At 35.6% G+C, this 27,806-nt stretch overlaps 2 protein-coding genes across 3 annotated transcripts in view; both read left to right on the top strand.

The window, feature by feature from the left end:
• kcnq3 (potassium voltage-gated channel, KQT-like subfamily, member 3) overlaps positions 1 to 12,850 on the top strand; it is a 34,400-nt gene extending 21,550 nt beyond the window's left edge. For both annotated transcript variants that reach the window (XM_042718800.1, XM_042718801.1), the window contains 14 exons: positions 58 to 148; positions 243 to 369; positions 919 to 1,091; positions 1,383 to 1,556; positions 3,840 to 3,950; positions 4,985 to 5,080; positions 5,181 to 5,275; positions 6,399 to 6,425; positions 9,790 to 10,025; positions 10,278 to 10,383; positions 10,838 to 10,969; positions 11,147 to 11,242; positions 11,533 to 11,617; positions 11,694 to 12,850. In XM_042718800.1, the coding sequence (XP_042574734.1) occupies positions 58 to 148; positions 243 to 369; positions 919 to 1,091; positions 1,383 to 1,556; positions 3,840 to 3,950; positions 4,985 to 5,080; positions 5,181 to 5,275; positions 6,399 to 6,425; positions 9,790 to 10,025; positions 10,278 to 10,383; positions 10,838 to 10,969; positions 11,147 to 11,242; positions 11,533 to 11,617; positions 11,694 to 12,209 (2,065 nt within the window). In that variant the 3' untranslated portion in view covers positions 12,210 to 12,850. The remainder of the gene's footprint in view (positions 1 to 57; positions 149 to 242; positions 370 to 918; positions 1,092 to 1,382; positions 1,557 to 3,839; positions 3,951 to 4,984; positions 5,081 to 5,180; positions 5,276 to 6,398; positions 6,426 to 9,789; positions 10,026 to 10,277; positions 10,384 to 10,837; positions 10,970 to 11,146; positions 11,243 to 11,532; positions 11,618 to 11,693) is intronic.
• Positions 12,851 to 16,639: 3,789 nt separating this feature from the next.
• Positions 16,640 to 27,560, top strand: LOC122136264 (HERV-H LTR-associating protein 1). The gene is made up of 15 exons (XM_042718802.1): positions 16,640 to 16,690; positions 18,143 to 18,220; positions 18,299 to 18,355; positions 18,711 to 18,791; positions 19,739 to 19,822; positions 19,955 to 20,038; positions 20,122 to 20,205; positions 20,396 to 20,452; positions 21,662 to 21,742; positions 21,845 to 21,874; positions 22,002 to 22,079; positions 22,183 to 22,440; positions 23,947 to 24,142; positions 25,512 to 25,594; positions 27,029 to 27,560. Exons 2-15 carry the CDS (start codon positions 18,145 to 18,147, stop codon positions 27,070 to 27,072), a joined length of 1,293 nt encoding a protein of 430 aa, XP_042574736.1. The 5' UTR covers positions 16,640 to 16,690; positions 18,143 to 18,144; the 3' UTR covers positions 27,073 to 27,560.
• The last annotated feature ends 246 nt before the right edge of the window (positions 27,561 to 27,806 follow it).

Genomic DNA, 27,806 nt, shown 5'->3' with positions numbered 1-27,806 from the left:
TATCTATCCACACACTGAATGAAGTTTCAGCTCACTCTCTGTTTTCTGAATTTCTAGGTTTCTGATTGTTTTGGGATGCCTGATTCTGTCAATTTTAACAACGTTCAAAGAGCATGAGAAAGATTCGGCTCACTGGCTGGTGATTCTGGTGAGTGTGCGCCTTCTGTTCATAGCAATGCAGTGTTTGTGTGTGAGATTTGATGGTTGAGAGGAATATGACTGAATGTTTCTCTCACCTGTAGGAGACATTTACAATCTTTATTTTTGGAGGCGAGTTTGCATTGAGGATATGGGCCGCCGGCTGCTGCTGTCGATATAAGGGCTGGAGAGGACGGCTCAAATTCGCCCGCAAACCGCTGTGTGTCCTGGGTGAGTTAAACACACTGACTCAAACAAACACAGTCACACTGAAACATACAGTATGCACATACACAGCTACATTCAAACGTTTGGGAGTTTTTTGAAAGAAAGTAATTTCATTCAGCAAAGACATTAAATTGATCAAAAGTGACAGTGAAAGCATTTATAATGTTACAAAAGATTTCTATTTCAAATAAATGCTGTTTTCTGAACTTTCATTCATCAATAATCCTGAAAAAATGTGTCACAGTTTCAATAACAATATTAAGCAGCACAGCTGCTTTCAACATTGATAATAAGAAATGTTTCTTGAAAATTAAATCAGCATATAAGAATGTTTTCTGAAGGAACATGTGACACTGAAGCCTGGAGTAACGATGCTGAAAATTCAGCTTTGCCATCGGAGGAATAAATTACATTTTAAAATATATTCAAATAAAATTGTTTTATTTTAAATTGTAATAATATTTCACAATATTACTATTTTAATTGTATTTTTTAACCAAATACATGAAGCTTTAATGAGCATAAGAGGCCATATGTTCTCTATTTTGTTAGATATCTTTGTACTGATTGCTTCGGTGCCGGTGGTTGCCGTACGAAACCAGGGAAATGTGTTGGCCACATCACTGCGCAGTCTGCGCTTCCTGCAGATCCTTCGAATGCTACGAATGGACCGCCGCGGAGGCACCTGGAAACTGCTGGGATCTGCAATATACACACACAGCAAGGTATCCACACACATGGTGTGATGTATGCCAACAGGCCATTCCCTCTTGATCAACATCTAAGAGCACGTCTTGCTTGTTCAAATCATGTCAAGCATGCTCAAATAAACTGATGGGGTCAGCAATGTGCACACAATCCCAAGTAGACACACGCTCATTCCTCAAAAATGCTATGGTCTGCTATACGCAGACATTCAAAGTACATACGCAAGCACAAACAATCAGATATCAGTGTCTGGTGAAGTTTGATCTCAGTACTGCTGTGTGTGTTTCCCGGTTGGTGTGTGCGGTCAGGAGCTGATCACAGCGTGGTACATCGGCTTCCTGTCATTGATCCTGGCCACCTACCTAACACACCACCATGAAAATAATGATGTCACGGTGGAGCCATCATACACCGAGGGCCCCTCCCCAACACCAGCCCCACAGGACTTTGACACCTATGCAGACGCCCTCTGGTGGGGACTGGTGAGAAAGACGCACTGCACTCGCATTCAGAACTTTAAATTGATTTGAGAATGCCTTTTAAATTAATTCAAACTAAGGTTGCAAACTCAGATTTTGGATATAAGGAAGTAAAGTAAAGATCTATTTATCTATCTATCTATCTATCTATCTATCTATCTATCTATCTATCTATAGATGACCAATATATATATATATATATGTGACCCTGGACCACAAAACCAGTATTAAGTCGCTAGGTCATATTTGTAGCAACAGCTAAAAATACACTGTATGGGTCAAAATGATACAACATTTAATTTTTCTTTTATTCCAAAAATCCTAATAAACTATACATCAATGGGAAGCTTATTTATTCAGCTTTCAGATAATGTATAAATCTCAATCTTGAAAAATTGACACTTAAGACTGGTTTTGTGGTCCAGGGTCACATATGTGGATGCATTTTAACCCACGCTACATGAACCTTTTCATATAAAGTGGAATAAATACAAAACTAGAGCCAAACTAAAATTGAAATAAGATCCTGTAATAAATCGCATAGTGATTAAATGAAATAATCATAACTAAAGGACATATGAAAGACGTATTTCTGTACATTTCAAAACAAGGTGCTTTGAAAGTCAATAAATCCTTGATTCATTTGAATATTTTAATTAAAAATGTATAAAATTCTAGTGAATTTATTCTATTAAATAACAGCAGAATGAGTGAGTTTTTGGATATGGTAAGATTAAACTTATTTTAGTAAATAAAGTAGCACATTTCAGCTGTCATTTTGTTAGGGTGGGTAACGTTACACAAAATGTCATTTTATCCTTGCTTCTAGAAAATCCTAAATTTTTCTGCTATCTAACAGCTTCATGTGACCGTAAACATTTAATTTTAACATGGCTTTAAGCACTATGCATTGTTAAAGTTTCACTTTTACTGTGACTAAGCCGGTAAATGTGATATTTAAATGAAATAATCATAATATGAGCTTTCCTTATGGTACGAACCCAGAGTCTCCGCATCAGAAGGAAAGTGATAGAACAAGTGTCTTCCATCTGAACACTTGTGTTGTAATTTGGAGCAAATCAATAAAACATTGTCGATAAACAACATAAAATGTGGGAAACTATTAATTGGTTATTCTACAATTAATTGTACTATAAATTATACTTCAATTGGAAAATACTGTAAATTGATAAACTGTTCGGCCTGATGTTATTTAATGTCTCCGCCAGTGCCTGTAGTCCAATTTGCAACCATCTTTTTTAAGAAATGTAACAGTTTTAAAAGTCATGAGTGGGGTGTAACTGGTGTGATTAATGTCATAGAATAAAACGTGGAAGTATCTTGAGACTGTGTGAACCGCGGACCTTAATTTAGGGGATATAACCAAAATCCCATTCAGAAAACCCATTGACTCTGGGACGATGGAATCGGAAGGGCCAAAATGCTAACTCGCTCCCGGGTTTTTGCCTACAAAGTGACATCATAGTTCCACCACTCTATTGTAGCTCCATTTTTGAGTTGCTCATTTTTAAAGTTTGTACCAAGCTGACATTATTACTTTTTTAAATTATTATTATTATTATTATTATTATTATTAAAGCAAATGTATGATAGCTTGACTGAATAAAATCAGCTGTACAATTATAATTGATACATTTAGTAAAAAAAAAAAAAAGCTAACTCTTGACATTTTTATGTACTGGTTTAAGCTTCATTTCGCTCCATTATTGAGCTGCACATCATTTAAAATTCATACATTGCTACTATAAAGTTTGTACCAAACCTGCATTATATTACTGGGTTGTGTAATGTAACTTTTTCAGTTTTTATGAGTGAATGTATGAAAACCCTCCTGAAAACATCACAACAAAAAAAATATGCCTTATGCACTTGTTCAATGATTTTAGCATTTTTTGAGCTGCTGTGGTGAAGATGCATAAAAGCTTTCCTCCATGATGAAAAGCGAAAGTCAATTTAATAGGAAAGAAAATCTGAACCATTGTGTGTCACAAGTTCAAAAGTAATTTTTATTTTTTTTAGATGCACGGCAATTCTTTTGACGGCAGCTCATTAACACTACCATTTGAGACAGTTTTACTTCGGTTCCATTAGTACTACTGACTGTGATGGTTTTATAGCAGCCCCATTTTTACCACCTTTCGTGACACTAAAAGCAGCTCCATTAATACTACCTTTTTAATGGTTTTACAGCTCAAGTACTTTGATAGCCTCTTAGCTGTGTTGCCTTAATCGCACTGATGACATATGATTTCACTCTTGTGTCAGATCACCTTGACAACCATTGGTTACGGTGACAAGACCCCAAAGACGTGGGCAGGGCGTCTTCTGGCCGGGACCTTCGCTCTTATTGGTGTGTCGTTTTTTGCTCTTCCAGCCGTGAGTACAGCTTCTTATTTGCCTAAAATGCATTTTCGCTGCTACAAATTACAGTATGATTGCTAGACTATCCACCTTATTTTTAACGTAAGAGCAGGTACGGCCATTTTTAACTTACGGTGTCATCTGCTTCCAGTTATTATCCTAGCTCTACAAAATCAGTCTGTTATGTTGCTTGATATTGCAAACATTTAATTTATTCATTCATTTTATACAAAATATCACTGACAAAACTCATTGTATGCATCTTTAACTAAACAGTGACATATGAACAGCAAATCAGTAACTGATATCAGTCTCACAAGACTTTTTCTAAATTGAAAAAACAAACAAAAAAAAAAAAAAAACCCAGCATATTCTGGTTAGGTATGTTTTGAAGCATTGAAGCTAGTCATGTGCTGGTCCTAAGCAACTAGCTCCTGCTCAGGACCAGCTCATAACCAGCTTAAGACCGGCTTGAACCAGCTCATGACCAACTAAGGACCAGCTCAAACCAGCTGCCATGGTTTAAAACATACCTAACCAGCATATGCTGTTTTTTCAACTGGGAAGTGCAGCACAAATTGTCAGCTGTATGTGTTTGATTCACTAACACAAACTGACTCATAAGAGAGATCCGATCAGCTCAATCCTTAGCCATCTTCAAAAAAGGCAAAAAGCATATTTTTATGCAGCACTTTTTTTGACCCTCTAACACTTGCATTCTCTGTTCATGTTCTAATTGCTTGTTTAAAAAAAAGCCTCTAACACCATTTTTGTATTCTATCTACTTGTTTTCTTCTTATTTATTAGATAAAACCAAACAAAAAAACACCTTGCTACGTGTACTGTGTTCGGCTAACCGAGACATGTCATAGCACTTGCATATTATTGCTCTTTTGTTGGTTTTGATCGTTTCTATTGTCCTCATTTGGATAAAAGCGTCTGCTAAATGACTTAATGTAAATCATTCGGTTGGGAAATGGTTAGGTATGACAGTATGCTATTTTAAAAGTAGCCTACCAGTTTATACTGAAGTCTGGTTATGTTTGTAGGGTATTCTTGGTTCTGGGTTGGCTCTGAAAGTTCAGGAACAGCACAGGCAGAAACACTTTGAGAAACGCAGAAATCCTGCAGCTTCATTAATACAGGTAACCAAAAACAAACTTAAATCAGCAGTAAATTCACCCCTTTAAACTCATTCCTCAACTGCACATTTGCTTAATATTCAATACTGAATATTGATTTCAGGCTGCATGGAGATACTACTCCACCAACCCTGTCAGAGACGATCTCATCGCCACATGGAGATTCTATGAAACTGTGATCTCTCTGCCATGCTTCAGGTATCATACACATACATCGCTCACAAAAAAAAAAAAAAATTCATTTGATTATATTTTAGTTTACAGGGACTTGCCTTTATTTTGGTCATCATCATGATTTAATGTTATGCCTGGGTTGTTTTATGATTTCACAGATACTCATGACAGATTTCACTTGTTTTATTCTCATGATTTCCATGCATCTCTTTTTAATGTTCATTTATTTTGTTTATTTCCATATGTGTGTGTGTCTGCATGCAGAGACAGCATCATCTAGAGGTCTGCTTGAGATTACAGGGAGGTACTCACACCTGTGCGTGGACAATTTACTTTTCCATCATAATTGTAAAAAAAATAAAAATATTTGGTTGGAGCCTGAATACAAGTTTATTAATATAAGAGTAAAATAAAAAAATATTTGAGCAGACTTATATCTTCTCAAAATATTAAATTAGTTTTCAGTATATCAGTGCAAAATGTTGTGCTTGTTTGATTATTTCTAGAATTAACGCAGTCTCAAATAATCACTATTGACTATCCGGGACAGGGGACAACTGTATACAAATATAGGTCAATTTTACACTTTTAAGAGCCCTGCCAAAAAAGTGGACACTACTGTAATAAATGTAATTTATTTGTTGTTTAAATAACGTGAAAATAAAATAAGATTGAAATATTCAAGAAAAACATTAAATGAAAAATAGGAATGTTGCTTTGGCAACTAACTGAAACAAGTGGCCAACTTGAAATAAATAAAAACTAAAACTGAAATAAATCTAAATTAAACCCAAATAGTAATTATTTTTAAATATAAAAATAAATGCTAAGTCTTGAAATCTTTTTAAAATCCCTTTTAATGTAGCATTTATTCATACTGCTCCCTTACTGACACTTGGCATTGTTATTTCAGTTAGTAACTTATAACTAGCAACTGATAAGCAAACTATATCTTACACTTTTCTATTGATATGTTTAATTATTTTTGGTACATGAAATTAATTTCAGAATTATTGGCCAATATTACCAGTTATATGAATACTTTTGTGCAAGTGTATACTCAAACACACTGCAAATGAAGAGAGCTTTGTAGTCATAAATGTGATCTGGTCAAACTAAATAAGTGTGTTGTTTCTGTCACCTGCAGGAAGGAGCCTCTCGAGGTTATGGCTAGGTAAGTCTCTCTCTCTCATTCCCCCGGTCTCTCGCTCACTGTTTTAAAGATTTACAGCATCTCTGGGAAGTGTAAGATTAATGAATCTGTGAAATGTGTTTCCTTAAATAACTCCTAATAACCACCACCTCCATTAATTCAGTGCCAAAGGCGTAATGACCAGCAGTGTGTTTCTGTGTGTGTGAGAGAGAGATCGGGAAGCTCGTTTCTCAATTTGGGGACATGTGGACAGTAGTTCTATATGTGATATTACCAAGTCCATTAGAAAAGAGTGAATTATGGATCACTGATAGATGACGGTGTCAAAGCAGAGCGAGGGAGAGGGAACATGAGTGTGTGTGGGAGAATTTAATGGACGGCTGGATGTGTGACGTCTGTGTCACTAAGGAAAATGATGGGAACTGTTATTAGCGATCTAAGCATGAAGAGCCTTGACAAAGATGGACTGCGTATATAATAATCATGAGTATCAGTTGTCCTTGACCTGGACACTGGCCTGACAGTCCATTTGTTAAAAGAGGAAAGATTTACAGATTGAAACAGAGGGAGAGTTGGATTGAGTGCTGGGCTTGTTTGTAGCGCCTGACCCGAGACCTGTAATCCATGTTCAGTCCAGATCAGAGATCAGATTACACATTAATACTGCTAATACATTAGTGCAAAACACACACCTGCGCAAATATCCACATACACTGGGAAACTTGTAGCCTGACATTATCACTACCTACCAAGCAAGTCCAAATGGAGAAACCAAACCAAACACGCATACTTTTATTTTAAAATCATGGTAAAAACTTTTTTGTTCACTTTTTTTTTTTTTTTGTACTAAACTGAAGATAATTTCTCCACGTAAGGTTGTGAATCGAGAACTATTTTTCTTCTGAACTGGTTCCTCATTTTCTTGATGTTAGGTTTAGCTAACTGTTCTTGAATGTCTAAATATAAAAACAAATAGAGAGTCCACATTTCTATTGCATTATCCACATAGTCCAGTATAGTCCAATTCAGGAACAAATGACTCTTATGAACTGATTCTTTTGAGTGAATCGGTCGAAATGATTGACAGCTATGACCTAAACAGTTCAATTATTGACTGATTTTCATATGACAAAATATAAAGATAAACATTCAAAACAGTTTTGTTGCAATAAATAGTAATTTTTTTGTTACAAATAATAAAGTTACCAGAATATGGAGCCCATTTAGAGACACGGAGATTGGAAACAATATTATATTTTGAAGTTTTTGCATTCGCTCACAAAACTTGCGTTCTTTCGCAAGGGCATTGCATTCCCCTAAGAAACTATGCATTCACAAAATTTCTGTATTCTCTCGTTAATGTATATGCTTCCCTGAGCACTGTTTTTCCTTCCGCCTCATATTATTTCTATTACTTTTGTTTTGCAAGGGCATGCAAAGATTCTATGGGGAAAGAAAAATATTTGTGAAAGAATACAAATTTTAATGGGGAACACAAAGTTTCTCAGGAGAATGCAAAATATTTGCAAGCAATTGCAAACTTTATCACTGGAAAGTTTTGCTAACAAAAACATTTTTTAAGGAACATAAAAGTTTGCGAGAAAATGCATTGTTTAGCATCATTTAGTTAGACTGATTATTGAAAGGAAGAGCTGCTTTTTCAAAAGTGCTCAATAAAAGAATCAATTATGGACTTGCTAAGTTGAAGCAGATTCCTTTTTCCTTATGACTTCATTTCCTGACTGGTACTTTAAGCCAAACCTTCACACAATCTTTCTGCACTTTTACACCAGTATGCAGGTGATTTCAGGTCTTACCATCCATTTACAGACATTTTGTTCCCACAATGTAAGCAAAACCTGACCCACTGTTACAAATACATACTGTACACACACACATACAAACAAAGCCAAATGGCTGGGAAACCTGCAGCCTGACATTATCAATGACCTACTAAAACAAGTCCAAAATGGAGAAACTGGACCATACACACACTGTTAAGTAGCTTGTGATATTCTGCTCCATTCATTTTTTCATGTGAAATCTATGCATTGATTCTCTTCCTGTCTGTTCTCACGTTTTCACTGCTTTCCTGTATGTCCGATGAATCTACAACACACACACATAAACACACAGAGTCACTTTTCAATCATTAAAACCCTCTCAGACAGTTTGAATCGACTGTAGACAGATTGTGTTTTGTGTGTGTGTGTGGGAAAGTGTTGTATCAGTAACTGGTTGGTAATAAGCTGTAATTGTGGACCATTTCAAGATGTTTCAGTCCCTCTCACCACTTCAATCTTTTTCTTTTCACTGTACTCAAGAGATACTGTGTGTGCCGCAGCGCATAGAGTGTGTGTGTGTGTGTCCATCCTTGGGGACCCTTCACAAGAGAATGCCCTGCGTTGTTTCTTTGGAAGGGTTCAGTTTCTCCTGCAGGAAGAGAGAGAGAGAGAGAGAGAGAGAGAGAGAGAGTGTGTGTGTGTGTGTGTGTGTGTGTGTGTGTGTGTGTGTGTGTGTGTGTGTGTGTGTGTGTGTGCAGAACCGCATTAAGACTAACAGATTCCCCAAGTCTTTAGCTGTTATGGAGGGGCCCTGTGCACCTTTGCATAGACCTACTGCCTGCATACTCGCTTATATTAAACTAGAAAAGTAAAGTGTAACGTGAACTTTAATGTTGGCTCAACAACCTGAGTTGAAAGTTGAAATTAGTTCTGAATAGTTTTTAAGAGTATAGTTTGAAAGTTAGCTCAGACTGGCAAATATAATATTTTTAAATAAGTCTCTTATCAAGCCTGCATTTATTTAGTCAAAAGTGCAGTAAAAACAGTAATATTGTGAAATATTATTACAATTTAAAATGTGTTTTTTTATTCAAGTATAGTATGAAATAGAATTTATTTCTGTGATGGCAAAGTTGAATTTTCAGCAGCCATTACGTCAGTTTTCAGTGTCACATGATCCTTCAGAAATCATTCTAATATGATGATTTGGTGCTCAAGAAATATTTTTTTCTTATTATTAGTGTTATTTACTATTTTTTCAATTTATTTGAAATAGAAGTCTATATATAGTATCTATCTATCTATCTATCTATCTATCTATATATATATATATATATATATATATATATATATATATATATATATATATACTGTTAGATATTCTTCATTAAAAATTGAAACCATATGTCAATGGAAATAATATTTATTTTGTGATTTTGTTAACTGTGTTGTTCGACACTATCATCATCCGTTCCTCTCCCATTTTTGATTTCTAACAGATAAAGACAGTTTGTCTTTTGAGGAACACTGAATAAGAATTACAAAATGAATTACTCAGAGCTCTGAGATTCAACTCATCTGTTATTCTGTCTCTTCTTCAGTCAGAAGTTGAGTTTGTTGGAACGTGTGCGGCTGTCGACCCCGAGACCGTCGACGGTAAGGGCCCGTGTGATGATGCCTGCTGCCAATCCTGAAAGTGTGTCAGGGAACTGCGGGCCAGCAGAGGCGGTTGAGGAGAGTCCATCAAAAGAGGGCAAACCAGCAGGGTTCAGTAACAGAGAGAGATTCAGAACTGCTTTCAGAATGAAGGCCTATGCCCTGAGACAGAGCTCTGAGGGTATGACACACTCCCAAACACATACACACACAGACACACGTCATTCACATACTAAAGATGCATTTACTCAAGCTGAACTTCTTTAAAGTACTAAACTTTTAACTAGTGCATACTTAGAAAAAACAGTACACAGTACTTGTAACGTTAATATGCATACTCAATTTACATAAATGTACACACTCTTAGCAATTTACACACTATAATAATAGATAGTATGTACAATGCAATTAATCTAACCTTGTTTCACTGTAGATACAGGAGGTCTGCCTGACCCCACTCCTGAGGAGAAGGGCTTCCCACCAGACATACTGCTGGAGGAGATGATTCCCACTCTCAAATTAGTCATACGAGCGCTGCGGTACACAAATATAAAATCTTGTGTCCATAACCCTTAAAAACCACTTGTGACCTTTTTTCAATTTTTCTTTATTTAATTTTTTCATTCTCATTCTTTCTTTCTTTCTTTCTTTCTTTCTATTAGAATAGTTTACAAATATTTTAAGCAGCACAAAAGTTTTCAACATTGATAATAATAATAAATGTTATTTTTGCACTAGATCAGAATATTAGAATGATATCTGAAGGGAAGACTGGTTGCTGAAAATTCAACTTTGTCATCGCCAGAATAATTTACAGTTTAAAATATTTTGAAATAGACAACTTTTAAATTGTAAATGTACACTTAATACATTTTTTATCTGTAATTTTATCAAATAAATAGAGCCTTGGTGAGCATTACATTCACATTTATGCATTAAGCAGATGCTTTTATCCAACTTTAAAGAACTTCTCTCTTTTTTCTCATTTTGTAGGATCATAATATTCCTTTTGAGTAAGAAGCGTTTTAAGGAGACTTTGAGGCCGTATGATGTCAAGGATGTGATTGAGCAGTATTCTGCAGGACACCTGGACATGCTCACCAGAATCAAATATCTACAGACACGGTAACACACAAGCATTATAACATACACATGCACATTTTCAAAGAAATATTATAGAAAACTTTTAAATGACTTTAAATGAGTTTACATTTCAAATGGTTTATTGCATCATTTTAGCTGTAACATATAATATTCTTTTAAGAAAAATAATGTAATATTTACTATTCGCTTAATCTGTAGACTTGATCTGATACTGACACCAGGACCACCTCTCACTCCAAAACACAAGAAACCCCAGAAAGCACCATTTCCGTACCCCACCCAGCAGTCACCTAGGTAAAAGCTCACCAAACTTTAAGGAATATTTATTTTTATTATGTTTAAAACTATATGAATATAAATTAAACAAGTTACACTATTATTTTGCTAGAGCATAATCCTAATAAAACCACAACCATATTTAATAATAATGACTAATAAATCGCTATATTGAATGAAGAGCTCTGCAGGTATATAATTTATTATTTATAATTTAGTACCATTTTTATTAAATTAAGTAGATGCAACCATTCTCATGTATACCCTTTTCCTCAGATTTACATTCCCTTTCCATTTTTCTCTCTTAGAAACGAGTCCTATCTTGCCAAAGCAAGCCTACCAGATCCCGAAGACCAAAGCATGATGGGTAGATTTGTGCGGGTTGAGAGACAGGTACTGCGCTCTGACAGCTGGTTGTGTGGCCTAGCTAAAGTTGTTTTGTTAAACACTGTCGTCGCCTCACTCACAGGTGGAAGACATGGAGAAGAAACTGGATTTCCTGGTGGATATGCATATGCAACCTGACCTCACAGGCCCCGGCCACATGACCATGGAGCGCTGCGACCCCACGTTGACCGTCAGCGTCGCAGGCGACCGCGTGTACTGCAGCTACGGCCCACCGCCGCACAACACACCGCATTACACACGCTCCGACGCCAACCCGCCCAGACCGACCGTCCTGCCCATCAGTCCACTGCCAAGCCACTCCCCGTCCTCCAACGTCAGCCAATCGGGAGGCCGCAGGGTGGGAACGCCGCTGTCGCTGTTGTCGGTCACTCATGAGGAGCTGGAACGCGAGAAAGAGGAGGTCACGGGCAAGGCCTCAGGGTTAGTGGCTGGGTCGAGCTGGGGCTGCGACCGGCGCTATTTAGCCGAGGGCGAGACGGATACAGACACTGATCCCTTTACGCCCAGCGGACCTGTTCCACCCTCGTCCACCGGAGACGGGTTCTACTCTGATGGAACATGGGGAACACCACCCTAAAGGCGCACTCACACACACTCACTCACTCTTTCTAAAGACTACAGACTCTGTACAGCACAACACCACACAGACATAATACTCGTCATATATAAATATGTATCCACGTCACGCTTTACCCCTGCAAAGCAAAGAGCACTGCATGGAATGCATGCGTTTTATCTCTAGTGGTAGACACCGCACATGGCAGTTTGAGACTGTGTGGTTATATTTGACTGGGAACTTTAAGGGAGGAGAACACAACAGATGCTATGCCATTTTTGTAAACATTTATTTTTCTATTTACACATCTTTTCATATGCATGGACTGCATGATTCATCCACGGAGCAGCTAAATGTATTGACGTCTCCTCCGGTTTGCACTTGCTTTCGTTTCGAATACTTGGGTTTGAGGAAGCTTCTTTCTCTGCACATCTTGAGCTTGTTTTTAGTTCCTTTTGCAGATTGTACAAAGGTTTTTACTCTGGTCAGCATGAACTGCACTCTGGGACATGTCACATTTTCACCACTAGCCATTTAAGGACCAAAAGCAGAGCCTCAGTTAAGAATTCCTCAAGTGTCTGGCCTTAATCCAACCAATGAGTACATCCCGTCTGTGAGCGGCACATTTAATGAGTATTGGCTCTGTACCTTGGGACCAGTGTTCCCATGACAACTACAGTTTCCTTACGGTAACCCTACATCAATCGCACAGATCATTTCAGGGTCAATTAACTGTGGGAAATGATCAAACTTTATCCTTAGACAGCAGAATTATTTTTTAACATTGACCAGTTTACCTATCAAATTACAGTAATTAATAGTTACACTTACTGAATGTTTTACTCCAAAACAAATACTTAGGTCTTCCAAAAGGTTTCACATTGAACAGATCCTGCATAAATTCGATGTTCAAATGTGAATTTACTCTCTGGTTTTGTTGTAAAATTAATTAAGTTTGTAATGTCAGTATTTCCCCGGGTTATTTTAGTATCATTCATCTTAGATACTATTATAGTCTTTTATATTTTTTTTCTTTTTAATTTGTATATTTTCCATTTCATCTTAATTTTAAACTTATGTTATTTTATTATTATTTTATGTGATCCGTCATATATATATATATATATATATATATATATATATATATATATATATATATATATATATATATATATATATATATATATATATATATATATATATATATATATTATGTTTTATTTTTGTTATTTTTTTGTACAAGTTAAACTAAATGGCAAATAATAAAAAAATATTATTATTATTATTATTATTTTATTATTATTATTATTATTATTATTATTTATTTCTAATTAATGTTTATTTTAAACTATTTTTATATTTTTTGTTGTTTCGGTTCACTATAACCACCCTGCCCCTGGTTATGGGTTCTGCATATCTACTTCCCTTTATCCCTCATTCACCTGGATGAATAATTCTGACTCAACTTGAACTTGATACTCAGTAAATCTTGCACAAATCAAATTTTGCAACTTGCATTTAGGGTTTGAGATAAATAGTACTAATATTGGTTCTAATATCTGTATACCTGTAACAACAAAGAGTTTGAATAGAGAGAAAAAAGCCATAAATTGGAAATGAACAATTAATCATTATTTTTTTTTTCATTTATTAGTAATTTTGACCATGGATGTTTTTTTTTCTCTTTGTTCCATTTTTTCCTTCTCTGTTACTCTGTCTGATATAAGCCTGGGGTTATGAGGTCAAGGCAGTAAAATAAGGTTTAGTATGACGTTAGATGCTTAAAGTGATAATTCACCAAATGTGGACACAAAAGATATTTTGTCTAAAAGAAGAATGTTTTTGTCCATACAATTAAAGTCAATGGGGTCCAAAACACTGAGACGTTTTTCCAACTATCTTCTTTAGTGAGAAACAAAGTCATACAGATTTGGAACAACATGAGAGTTGAGTAAATGATCACAGAATTTAAATTTTTGGGTGAACTATCCCATTAACCATCCTATAATCCTGCGATCATGAGACTACAATCAACTTTTTATTTCAAACTAGTCACTAAGCACAGATGTCCAAACACTGTTGTCCATTACTATCCTCAACTAAACCAGCTAAACTAAAAATCAGTCACAAATCAGCCCAATAAAGACCAAACAGCTGCCCATTATTATTATTCACCTGCTCTCTGAAAGTAAGGACTGCTGTCTGATTTTCTCTCTGACTACTGACTGCTGTCTATTCTGATCTCAGACTGCTGATGTACACAGATACACTGCTGTTTATTGTTTGTGCCTTGGCCTTTTAGAGCACCAGTCCCTCTCTGCCAGTCATTACATTCAATTCATCATGAATCAAACCTGCCATCATTTTGCTTTTTAGGCCATCCATAATCGTTTTGCTCTCTGTGGTATCAGTAAAGCATCTGTTCATTTTTGTAGTACATATTCGGTTGTGTATTTTCCTTTTAAAGACCCAACAAATTATTTTTTCGTTCTCTTCTTTTTGGTTTCAGATGAAATGATTTCACACTAGTGGCCTTCTAAGCTCTTATATTCATTCCAGTTTTTGAATAATAATCTTTATTTACATTCTGGTCGAGGCCAGTTTTAATAGTTTAATTTGATGAGATAATATGCAAATGTTATGACGAACTTGATTTTTTTTATGTTAAATCTTCAAATTGCACCAGTTAGTAATAAAGATATATTAAAAAATACATTGCAGTTTTTTCTTGTTTAATTAGAAGTCCTTAATTATGACTTTGTTAAGAGACAGATGCTGCTGTATTTAAGTCAGAGTTGTTGGGGAATGTTGCATTTGAAAGCAAGTAGTAGACTTTAGAATAAAAAGCAACTAGTTATGCTACATTATTACTTATTATTAAATGTAACGTTTTTGTTGCATAAATATATACAAGCCCATCCAAATATGTGGGATCGGTAAGATATTTCATGTTTTAAAGATATAATATCTGTTCTAATTAAATTAATTTTAAATGTAATTTATTCCTGTGATGCAATGCTGAATTTTCAGCCAGTCTTCACATGATCCTTCAGAAATCAGTGTTATACAGATAACTGCTTAATATGTTTGTGGAAACTGTGATAAAAGATTTTTTGATGAATAGAAAGTAAAAAAAGTTCTTTATTGACAATAGAAATACTCACTGTTATTTTGCCTGCAGAAATAAATATTATGGATAAAGACCTTGTTTTAGCCAGAAGCAATGGTTTGAAAGCAAAACCATTTATTAATGGACTGGTTTCTCACTGTACAAACACCCAGCTTTTCGCTTCACAAGTTTAATTGATGGACTGGAGAAGTGTGGATTACTTGTGGATTATTGTGGTTTAAACTCTCATTATGACGGCACCCATTTACTGCAGAGGATCTATTGGTGATCAAGTGAATAATGCTAAATTTCTCCAAATCTGTTATGATACAAAAAAAGAGAGAGAAAAAAAAACATCTACACCTTGGAAGGCCTGACAATGAGTAAACTTTCAGCAAACTTTTCATTCTAGGGTGAACTACTAGTGAAATATAGTGATCGCAAACTTTTGAATGGTAGTGTATATATTGATATACAGCATATTAGATTTGTTGGTTTAAATATTCCTTTAATCATTCCTTGAAAACAGTAACTGAAAGTAACATGTTCCTTGTAAAACATGACACTAAATGTTCCCAGCATTGAATTGACAGAATTAAAGGTTCCCAGAACTGACATTTAGCATCTCCTGGTCACCAAAGAGCAGTCACTGAGTTCAGAGCTCAGTAGAGTCGCAATAACAGAATATAGCTGGAAATATTGTGCCGAACACAAGTAGAGGGGTTGTTGTGGGAATGGCCTTCTGCCTAGTTCTTGGTCTCCAGGACAACAGAGTTTCCCAGGCCTTGCACTGTCCCAGAAACCATACGCTGCCAAACAGAATGTGCATAAGAAGAGAGGCTTAGTGCACAGGACATGTGATTTTCATATTTAAAGAAAGGCAAAAAGTGACAACTTAAGGGCTTTTTGAACAGCTACATCTGCAATAGAAAAGAGGCTACACTATTAATTCAGCCAAATAAAATGAAAATTGGCTTCTGAGGATGTTTGAAGTCATTTGAAATCGCATCTATGAAACCATTATAGTGCAAGTTTGTATAACTGTGTGTTACATTTAGCAGGAGGGAGAGAATCTATATCTGTGAGAGTTTCTTTGTTTGTGATTGTGTGTGTGAGAGAAAGAGAACGATTCTATATCTGTGAGAGTATCTGTGTGTGTGTGTGTGTGTGTGTGTGTGTGTGTGTGTGTGTGTGTGTGTGTGTGTTGGGCTGAGAGCAGGTCCTCTGTGTTTGCCAGCTGAGCTCAGGTGACACACTGGAGGGCTATTACAGCCTGTTGCCCTCTCCGGGGACCATGATGCCCTGCTGGTTCTGTGTTTGAGTGTGTGAGAGACAGCAGACAGCGAGCAGACGGCTGTCTGTGTCCTGCAGTGTCTGTGTCTCTCTTCTGCAGGTGAGTGTGTTTTTTTTTAATTGTTTAGTTCACACTCTTCCTCACGCTCTCTGTGTTTCAGCTCTCACTGGCACTTTACATACAGTGTGAACTTTTATGCTGCTTTTTAATTTGATTATTTCTAGTGTAATTTTAGTTTGGATGAATAATTCTGTCTTTTTTGGAAATTTTAATTGATTTAATCAGTGAGTTGTATGTATTTATTTTTGTATTTAAGTATTTATCTATTTATGCAAGTATATTCATTTATTGTTCCAGTTACTGAAAGACACATTTTAGTGTTGTTGTTTTTTTTTTTTTTTTAAATGTCCATCATTTCACTGGTGTTAATTGTCTGTCATGTCAAACGTCAAATATGCATAGAAAAAAACTGATGAAAATAAGAAACTTCTGAAAATGATTTTTCCCTTCCTCTTTATCTGTTCATTTTCTGTCTCTATTTGTATTGGAATTACATCAGGCATCTTCAGACAAAATCTGAAAGAAATCTTAGCTGTAGCTATTCCAGACCAGCGTTAAAAGGATTTTTGTAGCTAAATTTCTCTAGAGGATTGAGCTGGTGCTGTTGTGATGCTACTAATGAAGTCTTTCATCTTTAATGATATTTGTTCAGCAGTGAAAGACTAATTTTAACTTGTGAACATCATGGTCTGTGTACAGAGCTAGAGAACAGCCGCTGATTCAGGCTAATTGAGTTTGCAGTGACTGATCCACTCTCTGTGGAGATTAATTTGAAGTGTGAAATCTTGTCACACTTAGCAAACATGTCCAAACCAGAGAGGAAAGAAGTCTACATTTATTTGTATTTTTAATCAAATAAATGCAGCCCTGGCAAGCATAATATAATGTGTGTGTGTGTGTGTGTGTGTGTGTGTGTGTGTGTGTGTGTGTGTGTGTGTGTGTGTGTGTGTGTGTGTGTGTGTGTGTTACAGTAATTTTTGTGGAAAAAATAATTAATAGAATAAATTAATTATAATAATAAAAAAGATTTATTTTTATGCTTTGTAGAGTATTTAATGTCTTAGCATATTTTCTGCCTGATTTACAGCTATTTTGTATATGATGCTGAATAAATAATAAATGTACAAACTGTGTTTTAATATTATTGGACATAATAATAATAATAATAATAATAATAATAATAATAATAAAAGATCAGTGTTTCAAATGCATTTTGAAATAATCAAAGGCATTCCAGGCTTGATTTAAAGATTTTTATATTTTTATTTCTTTTTGAACAAGCTAGTAGTTAGGCAGTGCAGTTCACATGCATTACTCACATGTAGGGGGCACCACAATTTCAGCTCTGTTGGTGAAATCTCACTGCATAAAATGTATGATCTCATTACTGTGCATAAACACTCTTGTAGGCTATATGTAATTTATTCAGATACAAACAGTTCAGAATATGAAAGCTGTGTTTTAAAGGTTTTTACTGTGTTTGTTTTGCAGAGATGGCTAAACTCAAACTAAAACATTGGATCATAATATGCGCTGTCATAGTAACACTGTTCCTTATTCATACACAAGGTTGGTAACTGTAGAATAAAGACAATATTTGCATTAATATATCTGCTAATCAAGAGGTAAATAATATGTCTTTTTCAGTTATAAGACAAAGCAAGTTGATCCGAACAGAAAAACGAGAGCTCCTGGTGTCAACAGGTAACCAATCAGAGTCTCTTATGGAGGATAAGCACCAATCAGAAACAATCGTATGAACAGGACAGAGCTCTCGAAGTACAGATACACATATGAAGGCTGTTAAGTGCATGAATCATTGCAATCTTTGTATATGAAGGGTTTAAAATGCTTTTACTTGGTCAGGCATTTAGTCCTAATGATTAGGTGCATGTGAAATGATGAATGTGGTGGTTAAACCTGGTAATGAGGCTCATGTGTACAGGGTCTACTTCTGTGTATGTGATTTAGGAGGATTTTACAGGGGTGTAAAGAATGGTTTGCAGATTGATAAATAAATTTAGCAAGGTATAAATCAGTGTAATCTTCATTTACCCAGAGATCCCAGCTGAGCACATTGACCCCGCCTCCATAGATCTTACTGGACTCGTCAACACACTCATCAATGCTTCACAACAAGGTACATCACACACACACACACACACACACACACACACACACACACACACACACACACACACACACACACACACACACACACACACACACACACACACACACACATTGTTTTTTGTTTTGTTTTGTTTGTTTTTTTAACTATGGGCACTTTTATATCCCAGGGGTTGATTTTTATTAAAATGTATCAAAGTCACAATAAAACCATTTGGAAACTTTGCACCATTTTTTTTTTACTTTTTTCTCTGTTTTTATTTCTTTAAATAAAGGTAATTGAGGTCATTCTTTTGTTGACTGAGTATCTTGCAATTCTAGGTTTATCTCTCACAAAAAAAGACAGTTGCATTAGTTTTTTTCATTCTGTAAAAGGAACAATAGTATGTGTGTATATTCTGTTAAAGGTAGGGTAGGTGATTTTGGAAAGGCTAGCGATAGCAAGATAGCTTTGAAAGCAAGACCCCCCCCCCCCCCAGTTTAATAACTGCAAAGCCACACCTCCTTCAAATCACAAGAACGCACTCAGGAAGATAAGAGATGCTAGTGGTGGAGGACTACCTCATGTCTCATTCATCAGCAAGAAAACGCTACAGTACAAAGTGCATAATATTACAATAATAGCACCTTTCTTTCTCACTGAAACACACTGATGACGTATCGTGTCTGTGCATCGTGTCTGTGCATCGTAATGTTTGGACTGAACATTTTGATTGGACAAACATTTTATGGTCCTAAGCCTTCCACAGACAATATAAATATATATAAATAAATGCAGAACACTTAACTTAGTGATTGCTATCGAGATATGAAGAAACTTTCAACCAGTATAACAAAAAATGTTTATGAAATGAATCACCTACCCTGCCTTTAATAGACAAAAAAAAAAAAAAAAAATAAATAAAGTGGTGTGTTTTAACAAACACACACAAACATCTAAAACTGTTGTATTTTCAGGTTCACAGCATCTTTTCTCCTTACTCAGTGTGACATCACACAGTTCACTCTCTCTCCACAAGCTCACGCTGCTGGTCTACAATAGTAACTACCCTTATCCACACAGCCAAATCACACTGTAACTACAGCACTAATACTGCACAAATATGATGTAATTCTGTGTGTGTTTGCATGCGTGTATCTGTGTGTCATGTACACATGTATGGGTGTGTGTAGTCTCAGACTTTCAGGACATTGAGAGCAGTTTATTTCCATTAAGATACTGTTACTGTCTGACAAACAAGACCAATGACCTCACAGGTGAAAAACTTCCTTCATTATACACTGATTACTTCTCTATCTATCTATCTATCTATCTATCTAATCACTTTAGTGTTTTTCAGATTTCACAGCTATTCTGTTGGATGTAATGGGAAACTCCACCAGTTACCTGCAAGAACTATTTAAGTCCAGCTCTATCCTCTCAGGTAAAGCACCAACTATAATCATCTACACACACACACACACACACACACACACACACACACACACACACACCTGTATGCAATGTAGTGTATTGCACTAATGTACTATAATGTTGTAGTGTTGGTCCTCCGCACATACTATATCAGTGTCATTTTGTCTATGTGTGTGTGTGTGCTATTATCATTCTTCCAGTCAGTCAGAAGAACAGCTCTGATTGCATCTATATCTGTGTCATGGCTGGAAAGTCAGGTGAGTTTGAGTATGCATACACATTATTTTTTTTTTAATTCTCAAAAGTTTAGTGATTTATTCATTATAAATGCCACATGCTTTTTTATTTCCTACAATATTTTATCAAATATTTAAATATTTAAAGCTGGAGTATGTAACTTTTGCCTCTATCGCCATCTCTGTTTCTAATATAAAAATGCAAGTAAATTGCAGAAGTATTTTATATGTGGGTTGTGTTTCTGTAGGCTATTGCTCATCTCCGAAAAAAATGTAATCTGAACAAGTATTTTATCTGACGCTAATGTTCTGACCAAATGAAAATGCAAACGTTTTTATAATAAATAATGTTGTTTAAATCTAACGATAGCTCAGTCAGAAATACTCATAACTAGCATAAACTTTAAACCAATTTAAAACAACAAAGAAAGTTCGATACATATCTGAATCAAGCGAAGAAATTGGCTAATGTTGGCTGAAATGTCTTATCTGACGGCAGAAAAACCATCTCTGCATCAGTCTTTAATTTCTCTGGTCTCCACTAGTCCACTTCTCTAAAGCCGTATAATAGCCGGGCCGCCTTCTTTTTGTTTGCGGACATGATGCAACCACGTAAAAACGAAAGATGACATCAATTTCCCGCGAAATCGGACCTGATAACTCAAATTATAAATCATTATTGTAAGTTTACCGTTGTGAATGGAGGCAAGGTAAGGAGACAGTTTTAAACACTCGTGTCTTATGTACTTGCTCAGTAACTTATTTTTGATTTTGAACAAAAAAAGTTACATACTGCAGCTTTAATGTTTATTATCATTCACCCCAACATTTAAAATTGCCACTATTATTCATGCTTTTTTCATTACAAAACCCCAACTTCCTTTCACAAAAGCATGTAGACAAGAACAATGCAGATTTAAGTAATATTGTTTCCATATCATGCCAAAAACCTGGCCTAAAACAACTTGAAAGAGAATAATGTTTGAAATGATGCACGATTTATTTTATTATTTTATGTGACCAAAAACGCAAAAGAAAAATACTATTTCTTAATTCATTTAAGATTAAATAAGTAGGCCTACACTCTACATTTACTACTGACAATTATCCCTGCTCTCATGCACGTTTTATATGTTAAGTGTTAAATGAACTAGGTTATCAAAATATATAAATGTAATCAAACAAAGAAAATAAAGCAAAACTGAAACTAAAATAAAGGCATGTGTTCAGACAGTGATCTGTCTCAGCTCTGGGACATGGGCTCAGTCAGACCTCTGTTTAATCAGACCATCACAGAGGAAATACCCAGAGGTACAAACACACACACACTTACATTTATTACTCCGTCGCATTATACATTTAGAAATGTGCTGGTCAGATTCTATGATTTTTTTTCCTCCTGCTTTTCTTTAGGTAATGTGACATTTCCATTGCTGCCCTTTGGTAAGTGAGTTCAGAGAGCATATTGTTGTTTTTATGAGTGTCTGTTGTCAGCTATGATACAATACACTGTGTGTGTATTATCTGTGAATATAAACTGACCAGTAAGAGCCCTGTCTTACCTCTACAGTAGTGTGGCATGACCTCCCAAACACTAGTGAACTGGTACTATGGCCTAAACCCAGTACAGATTCCCACAGGAGCAGAGGTATTTTGACTATTAAGGAGTTTGGTGTGCTGAAGCAGACAAAAATGAGACTTTTCAGAGAAAAAAGCTGCTTCAGTAGCTTGATTTTGTACTATTTCCACAGTACCTACCTCTACAATAACATCAACACCACTTATTAGATCAACAGCAGCTCCTGAAACTACCTTCACTGTGACGACCACCACAACCTCACCCACTAGTGATCTCACAACTGCTGTGATCACCCAGCCAAAAGCTGTAACGGTAACCACAAATGCCATCACTCCAATGATGACCATGACAGTTTCACCGCCAACGCAGAGACAAACAACTACGACAGGCATCCAGCTGCTCACTAAAGTATCTCATACAGAAAAACCAGGCAAGACCCTCCATTACCACACACACACACACACACACACACACACACACATGCAAAACGGAATCTGACATTTTTGACCTTTTATTCTGTCAAAGCGGCAAGGGCGGCACAGCGGTGCCCGAGCAGGGTTAATGTTATTGTTGCCATGACAATGATTTGATTTGAATGGAGTCAGGCCGGAGCCACTGATAGTATCCATAGCAACGGTCCATTATTTTCCCTGGAGATTGTTTTGATTTGGCTGGGTCAGGAAGGTTAAAAGCACATTAAAAATCAATATATACACACTTACGTCTGTCTCATCGAGTGAACACAAAGAGGATGCAGCATATGCAAGAGAGAGTGCGCTATGAATCATACACATCTGAGCTGCTTTCCTGCTGTCCATGACAACACCACACAATACACCCCATCCAAATCAGAATGCAAAGAAAAAAAAAAAAATCACACACCTAACCCTTAAGACCCCTTAAGTGGTCATTTATTCTTTGCAAATTAAAATAGAGATGACCACTAGATGGCACCATAAGCTAATGTAAAATGTGCAGCTGTCCACTGAGGCACTGTAGCATCTTACAGCATTGCTTACATGTGAAGCATAATTTCTGCACCTCTACCATCCCCAAATCAAAACAAGTGGGTCTATATCTGTTTGACTTTTACTAGAGTAATATTTCATCAGAGTATCTGTACTTTAACTCAAATACATGATTTGTTGACTTTGTCCACCACTGACAAGTAGACATTTCCGAATGCATTTAATCTCTTTATCCGGATACTGCGAGATGCATGTGAATGTTTGTTTGTTTGTTTTATAATGACGGCTTTAAAGTGGTTTGCAATGTTCCCAGTTCAGCTCCTACCAGTGTTGGGAAGGTTACTTTGGAAATGTAATAGGTTACAGATTACAAGTTGCCCTGTAGTGTAACTATTTCAATTACTTTATAAAAAATAATGCAACTAATTACATTTGATTTCTTTTTGATTACTTTTCTAAATTTCTACCGAATGTTTTCAACTGTAAATCATTTTCAAACACAATTGCGATTAGTGATTATGTATGTATGGTTATAAAAGATGATGTAGCCAATGAGAGTAGTTAAGGGGGCATAGCAACACATATAGACCCGCCCCCAAACTCACACCATTGGTGAACTAATGTTGCTGCATTTCGAAGTTCAGAGAAAAAAGTAAAGTTACCTACATGATAGCAGCATTAATGCAGTGTTTACCTTTATGTTAAGTAGGCATACAAATGTCTTGCTTATAGTAGTCTCTGTATATGTATATAGAGCCAACTGAGCACAGCAACGTGCTGTAAAATGTTCCTTTTCAAAAAGCACTTTGAAATATTGAAATCCTTTCATATGGTGCATTATCTTATTTCACAGGGAGAGTTTACTTCAGTTTCCATTATAACTTATCATACTGATCTTTTCTACATTGCTGGAGATGGTGCTTTTCCTCCCTCATTCTTTTTGTGATAATATTATTTTTTTCTGACAGGATGTCCATGGAGAATAGAGCTATTTCATCAAGCAAGTGAGAATGAGGACCTGAAAGAGACCCTTGAAGAGGAGCTGATCTGGGGCAGGGCGACCATCAGCTCAGTGAAGCTGCAGCCGTGTGTGTTTGAGCTGTGCAAGTTTTACTCTCAATGTGTGTGCAGAGGATTCAGTCACAGAGCAGCAGAGTTACAGCGGTACAGCACTGCACAACCACTCAACAACTGTTTAGGCCATCTTTTAAAGTCACAAAATGGGCATAAATAATACAGATGCATGCTAGAACACTTGCAAGTTCAGTGGGCTCCAAAAGTCTGAATTCACATCCCTTACGAAAAATAAGTTTATTCAAGTGTGCTATTAGTATACTTCTTTTAAACTAAAAAATAGGAAAGTATGCTTTTAGTTTACTTTTTATGTACTTCTCAGAAATGGGATTTATGTACTCCTCAGAAATATACTTAAAATGACATTTAAGTGTACTTGGCTTATACTTACAAAAAGTCTAAATATACTTGAACTTTACTTAAGTATACTTAATAAAATAAACTTGAAGTATACTACTTTTTGGTAAGGGCATTGACAGTCTGAGAATTAAAGTGTGTTAATAAACAGATTAATTTTTATTTAAATGTATAATACAGTTTTAAGATTTTACAATATTTCTAAGTCACTTATCAAATTTGTGACACTGACTGCATGACCTCCATTTTGCAAGGTTTCCTTGCTTACACTGAAGCACACAAAATATATTACCTTGAATTCACATGCTGCTGTCATTAAGGCAAAAATTAACACATTAATTTTTTCACTCAAATATTACATTTTACAAAAGTGAAAATCAAAACTGTTTTCAGCATTAGTGGTCTCTATGGAAGCCGGTTTCTGCCACTGAATAAAAAATTAAAAAGGTACAGTAATTGCGACTTTTTATCTCACAATTCTGACTTTTTTTCTCTGAATTGCATGATACAGACTCGCTATTGCGAGACATAAAGTTGCAATTCTGAAAATTAAAGTCAGAACTGCGAGATATAAAACTTTTTTCTCAGAATTGCAAGTTTTTATCTCGCAATTGTCACTTTATAACATGCAATTGCGAGTTATAAAGTCAGAATTGTGAGATATAAACACAATTCTGAGAAAAAAAAAGTCAAAATTGCGAGAAACAAAGTTTATTATTTTGCAATTCTGCCTTTATAACTCGGAATTGTGAGTTTATATCATGCAATTCTAAGGAAAAAAGTGAGAGTTTTTATCTCACAGTTGTGACTTTATATCTCACAATTCTGACTTTATAACTCGCAATTCTTATATCTCACAGTTCTGTAAAAAGTCATAATTGTGAGATAAAAAGTTGCAATAACCTTTTTTTTTCTTTTTTATTCAGTGGCGGAAACAGGCTTCCATAGGTCTCAGACTTCTGGACCCCACTGAAATAAATTCACAAATTATTCACAGTTTTGTTTATAAAATTAATAGTATCGTGGAGTAAGACAGTAATTCTGTGTGTATCCTCAATACTGTTGAAGGTATAAACAAAATAGTCAATATTTTGTTCTCCAGATATTGTGTGGATAGCCATCGCTGGTATGAGAGACATACAGCAGAGGTCTGCAGTCGTATGAGGAGAGTCACTTTTTCCAAAAGTGAGTTACACAACATCTAATCTAACCCTAACAGCAAACAAATCAAAACATGCTAACATATAATAAAATGTACAACTATCATATTATCATATACAAATATACATCTCAGACCTTCACTAAAAGTTCATTAAAATCATCAGTGAAATTTGAGATTATTGAAAACCATGTATCATTTCTTCTACAATACTGTAGTTTAACAAAGTTTTATTCTTGTTCTTAGTGCGGATGAAGTTTTAATATCCCATAAAAGGGTCATTACTATTATCATTATCATTAATATCTTCATTAGTGCTTCTCAGTGAATTGTTCTGGGTTATTTAAAGCTACTGCTGGCTGTGGTTAAACGTGTGTCTGAGCAAAGAGACAATGGATGTTTTCCTTGATGAGTGAATGACTAAGATCAATAAATCATTCCCTCTTTCTCTCTATCTCTCTCTCTCACACACACACACAGGTCACTGCAACCTCATTAAAGTATTTGTTTCTGTGTGTGTGTGTGTGTGTGTGTGTGTGTGTGTGTCTGAATACCTGCATGTGGATCTGTACTCATTAAAGTGTGTGTGTGTGATCCCATTAAAACATTCTTCCTACAGAACTAATTATGTGTAAGGTCGGTCTCAATGATGATGAAGAGTGTGTGTTTTGTGCTGAACATAGATAGAAATAGGCTGCAGACAGTCACTTGATTGTAGTGTGTCTTCAGTGGTGAAACGGAAGAATAAGTCACAGGCTGCTGCTGTTAAATATATTTATAGAGTTCAATGGGCATTTGAGGCCACATTTAGCGCCTTGTTTACCTACCACACAACAATCCTCAAATATAATTGTCTGATGTCAGACATGAGCTGATGAAGTAGAAAAGCACCAATAATACACCAGTCATCTAAGGGTAAATCCTACAGGAATATGTACAGAATTTGGAATCAGTCCTGAAAGATCCTAATGGGATCAAACAAGAATAAAATGTCCTACAGGATGGTATTGAGTATTCTCTATAGTAACTTTAATTGTATTTGAATGTTTTGCTACTGCATAGTTGAAGGGATTCACACAGGTTTTATGTTAATTATAATGTCATATAGGACAATTTATTCTATTGTTATAATATTCTTATTAGAAACTTAAAAAAAAAAAGCATTAAAAATGCTAAAAATAAATAAATAAATAAATCCAGTTATAATGCTTTGTGAATGTTTCTTAAATCATGATAGGATAGAAATTCCAATAGGACTCCTGCATATGTTATAAATAAATTAAAATTACAATAAAAAAAAAAGTAAATTAGTGTTTATCCAGCAGAGACTTGTTTATTTTGTCTTATTACATTTTCATGAAAGATTATGATGACAAACATATTTTTACTTCGATTCAAAGTTCATGTTGAAGCAATTTTTACTAATAAAATCACAATCTCTCTCTCGCTTTCTCTCTCAGATCTGAAACAGAAATGTCTGGCAAGAATGTGTGTGAAGATGTAAGACAAGAACTGAGTTCATTTGCGGGGTGACAGACATCTGAACCACCTGAACTAAAATTTATGTACAGTATGTTTGAGAGAAACTGGGTTCTGTTAAATACTGAACTGCATTGTCTTCATTGAATCTGTATAGTCTATGCATCTAGTGTCTAAATTGCACTTCTGAATATAAATAAAACCAAACATATTTACCCATGTTTGATTTTTGATGTAGTGTTACACCAACAAACACACAAAAAGTATCTGAAAGAACAAAATACCCTTAAGATGGTGAATGAGATGGGAGAAATGTTTATATAAACATATTCAGTACTGAGAGGTATCGCTAAAATGTGTTCAGTGTCATTAAAAATGGATTAATACACCTAATATCTGTGCGTGCTGTGTATTTTTAGAGTTTATTAGAGTATTGCCTTGTTAGCAGCAGCTTATTTTAAACTCCCTTGAAACCAAAAGGACACAAAGAATGATTTTCAACCCCCACTTTCTGTTTGATCCTTACCTGAGTTCCTGTCCACAGACACACAATGGTCAGTTGTTTAAGGAGGTAATTTCTCAGCTGGGGTCAGGACCTTTACCCTGCATAAAAGAGAACTATAGAAGGTGTGCGTGTGTGAGAGAGATCCCTCTTTATCTCTTCATGTGTGACCTGAAGCACAAACCCAAAGAGTGTGTACTTCCTGCAGCCCTGTTACTATGGAGACCACTCTGTCTTTTGCCCTTTGACCTTTTAGA

The sequence above is a fragment of the Cyprinus carpio genome, chromosome B2 (genome assembly GCF_018340385.1).
Source record: "Cyprinus carpio isolate SPL01 chromosome B2, ASM1834038v1, whole genome shotgun sequence".
Taxonomy (NCBI): Eukaryota; Metazoa; Chordata; class Actinopteri; order Cypriniformes; family Cyprinidae; genus Cyprinus; species Cyprinus carpio.
Note: the sequence above shows the minus strand (reverse complement) of the source record. Positions and strands in the feature narration are given on the sequence as shown.

Coding starts and splice junctions, on each gene's coding strand:
- LOC122136264 (XM_042718802.1), top strand. CDS start 18,145: ATGGCTAAACTCAAACTAAAACATTGGATCATAATATGCGCTGTCATA. Junction 18,356..18,710: donor AGAGCTCCTGGTGTCAACAG/GTAACCAATCAG, acceptor TCATTTACCCAG/AGATCCCAGCTGAGCACATT. Junction 20,039..20,121: donor CAAGACCAATGACCTCACAG/GTGAAAAACTTC, acceptor AGTGTTTTTCAG/ATTTCACAGCTATTCTGTTG.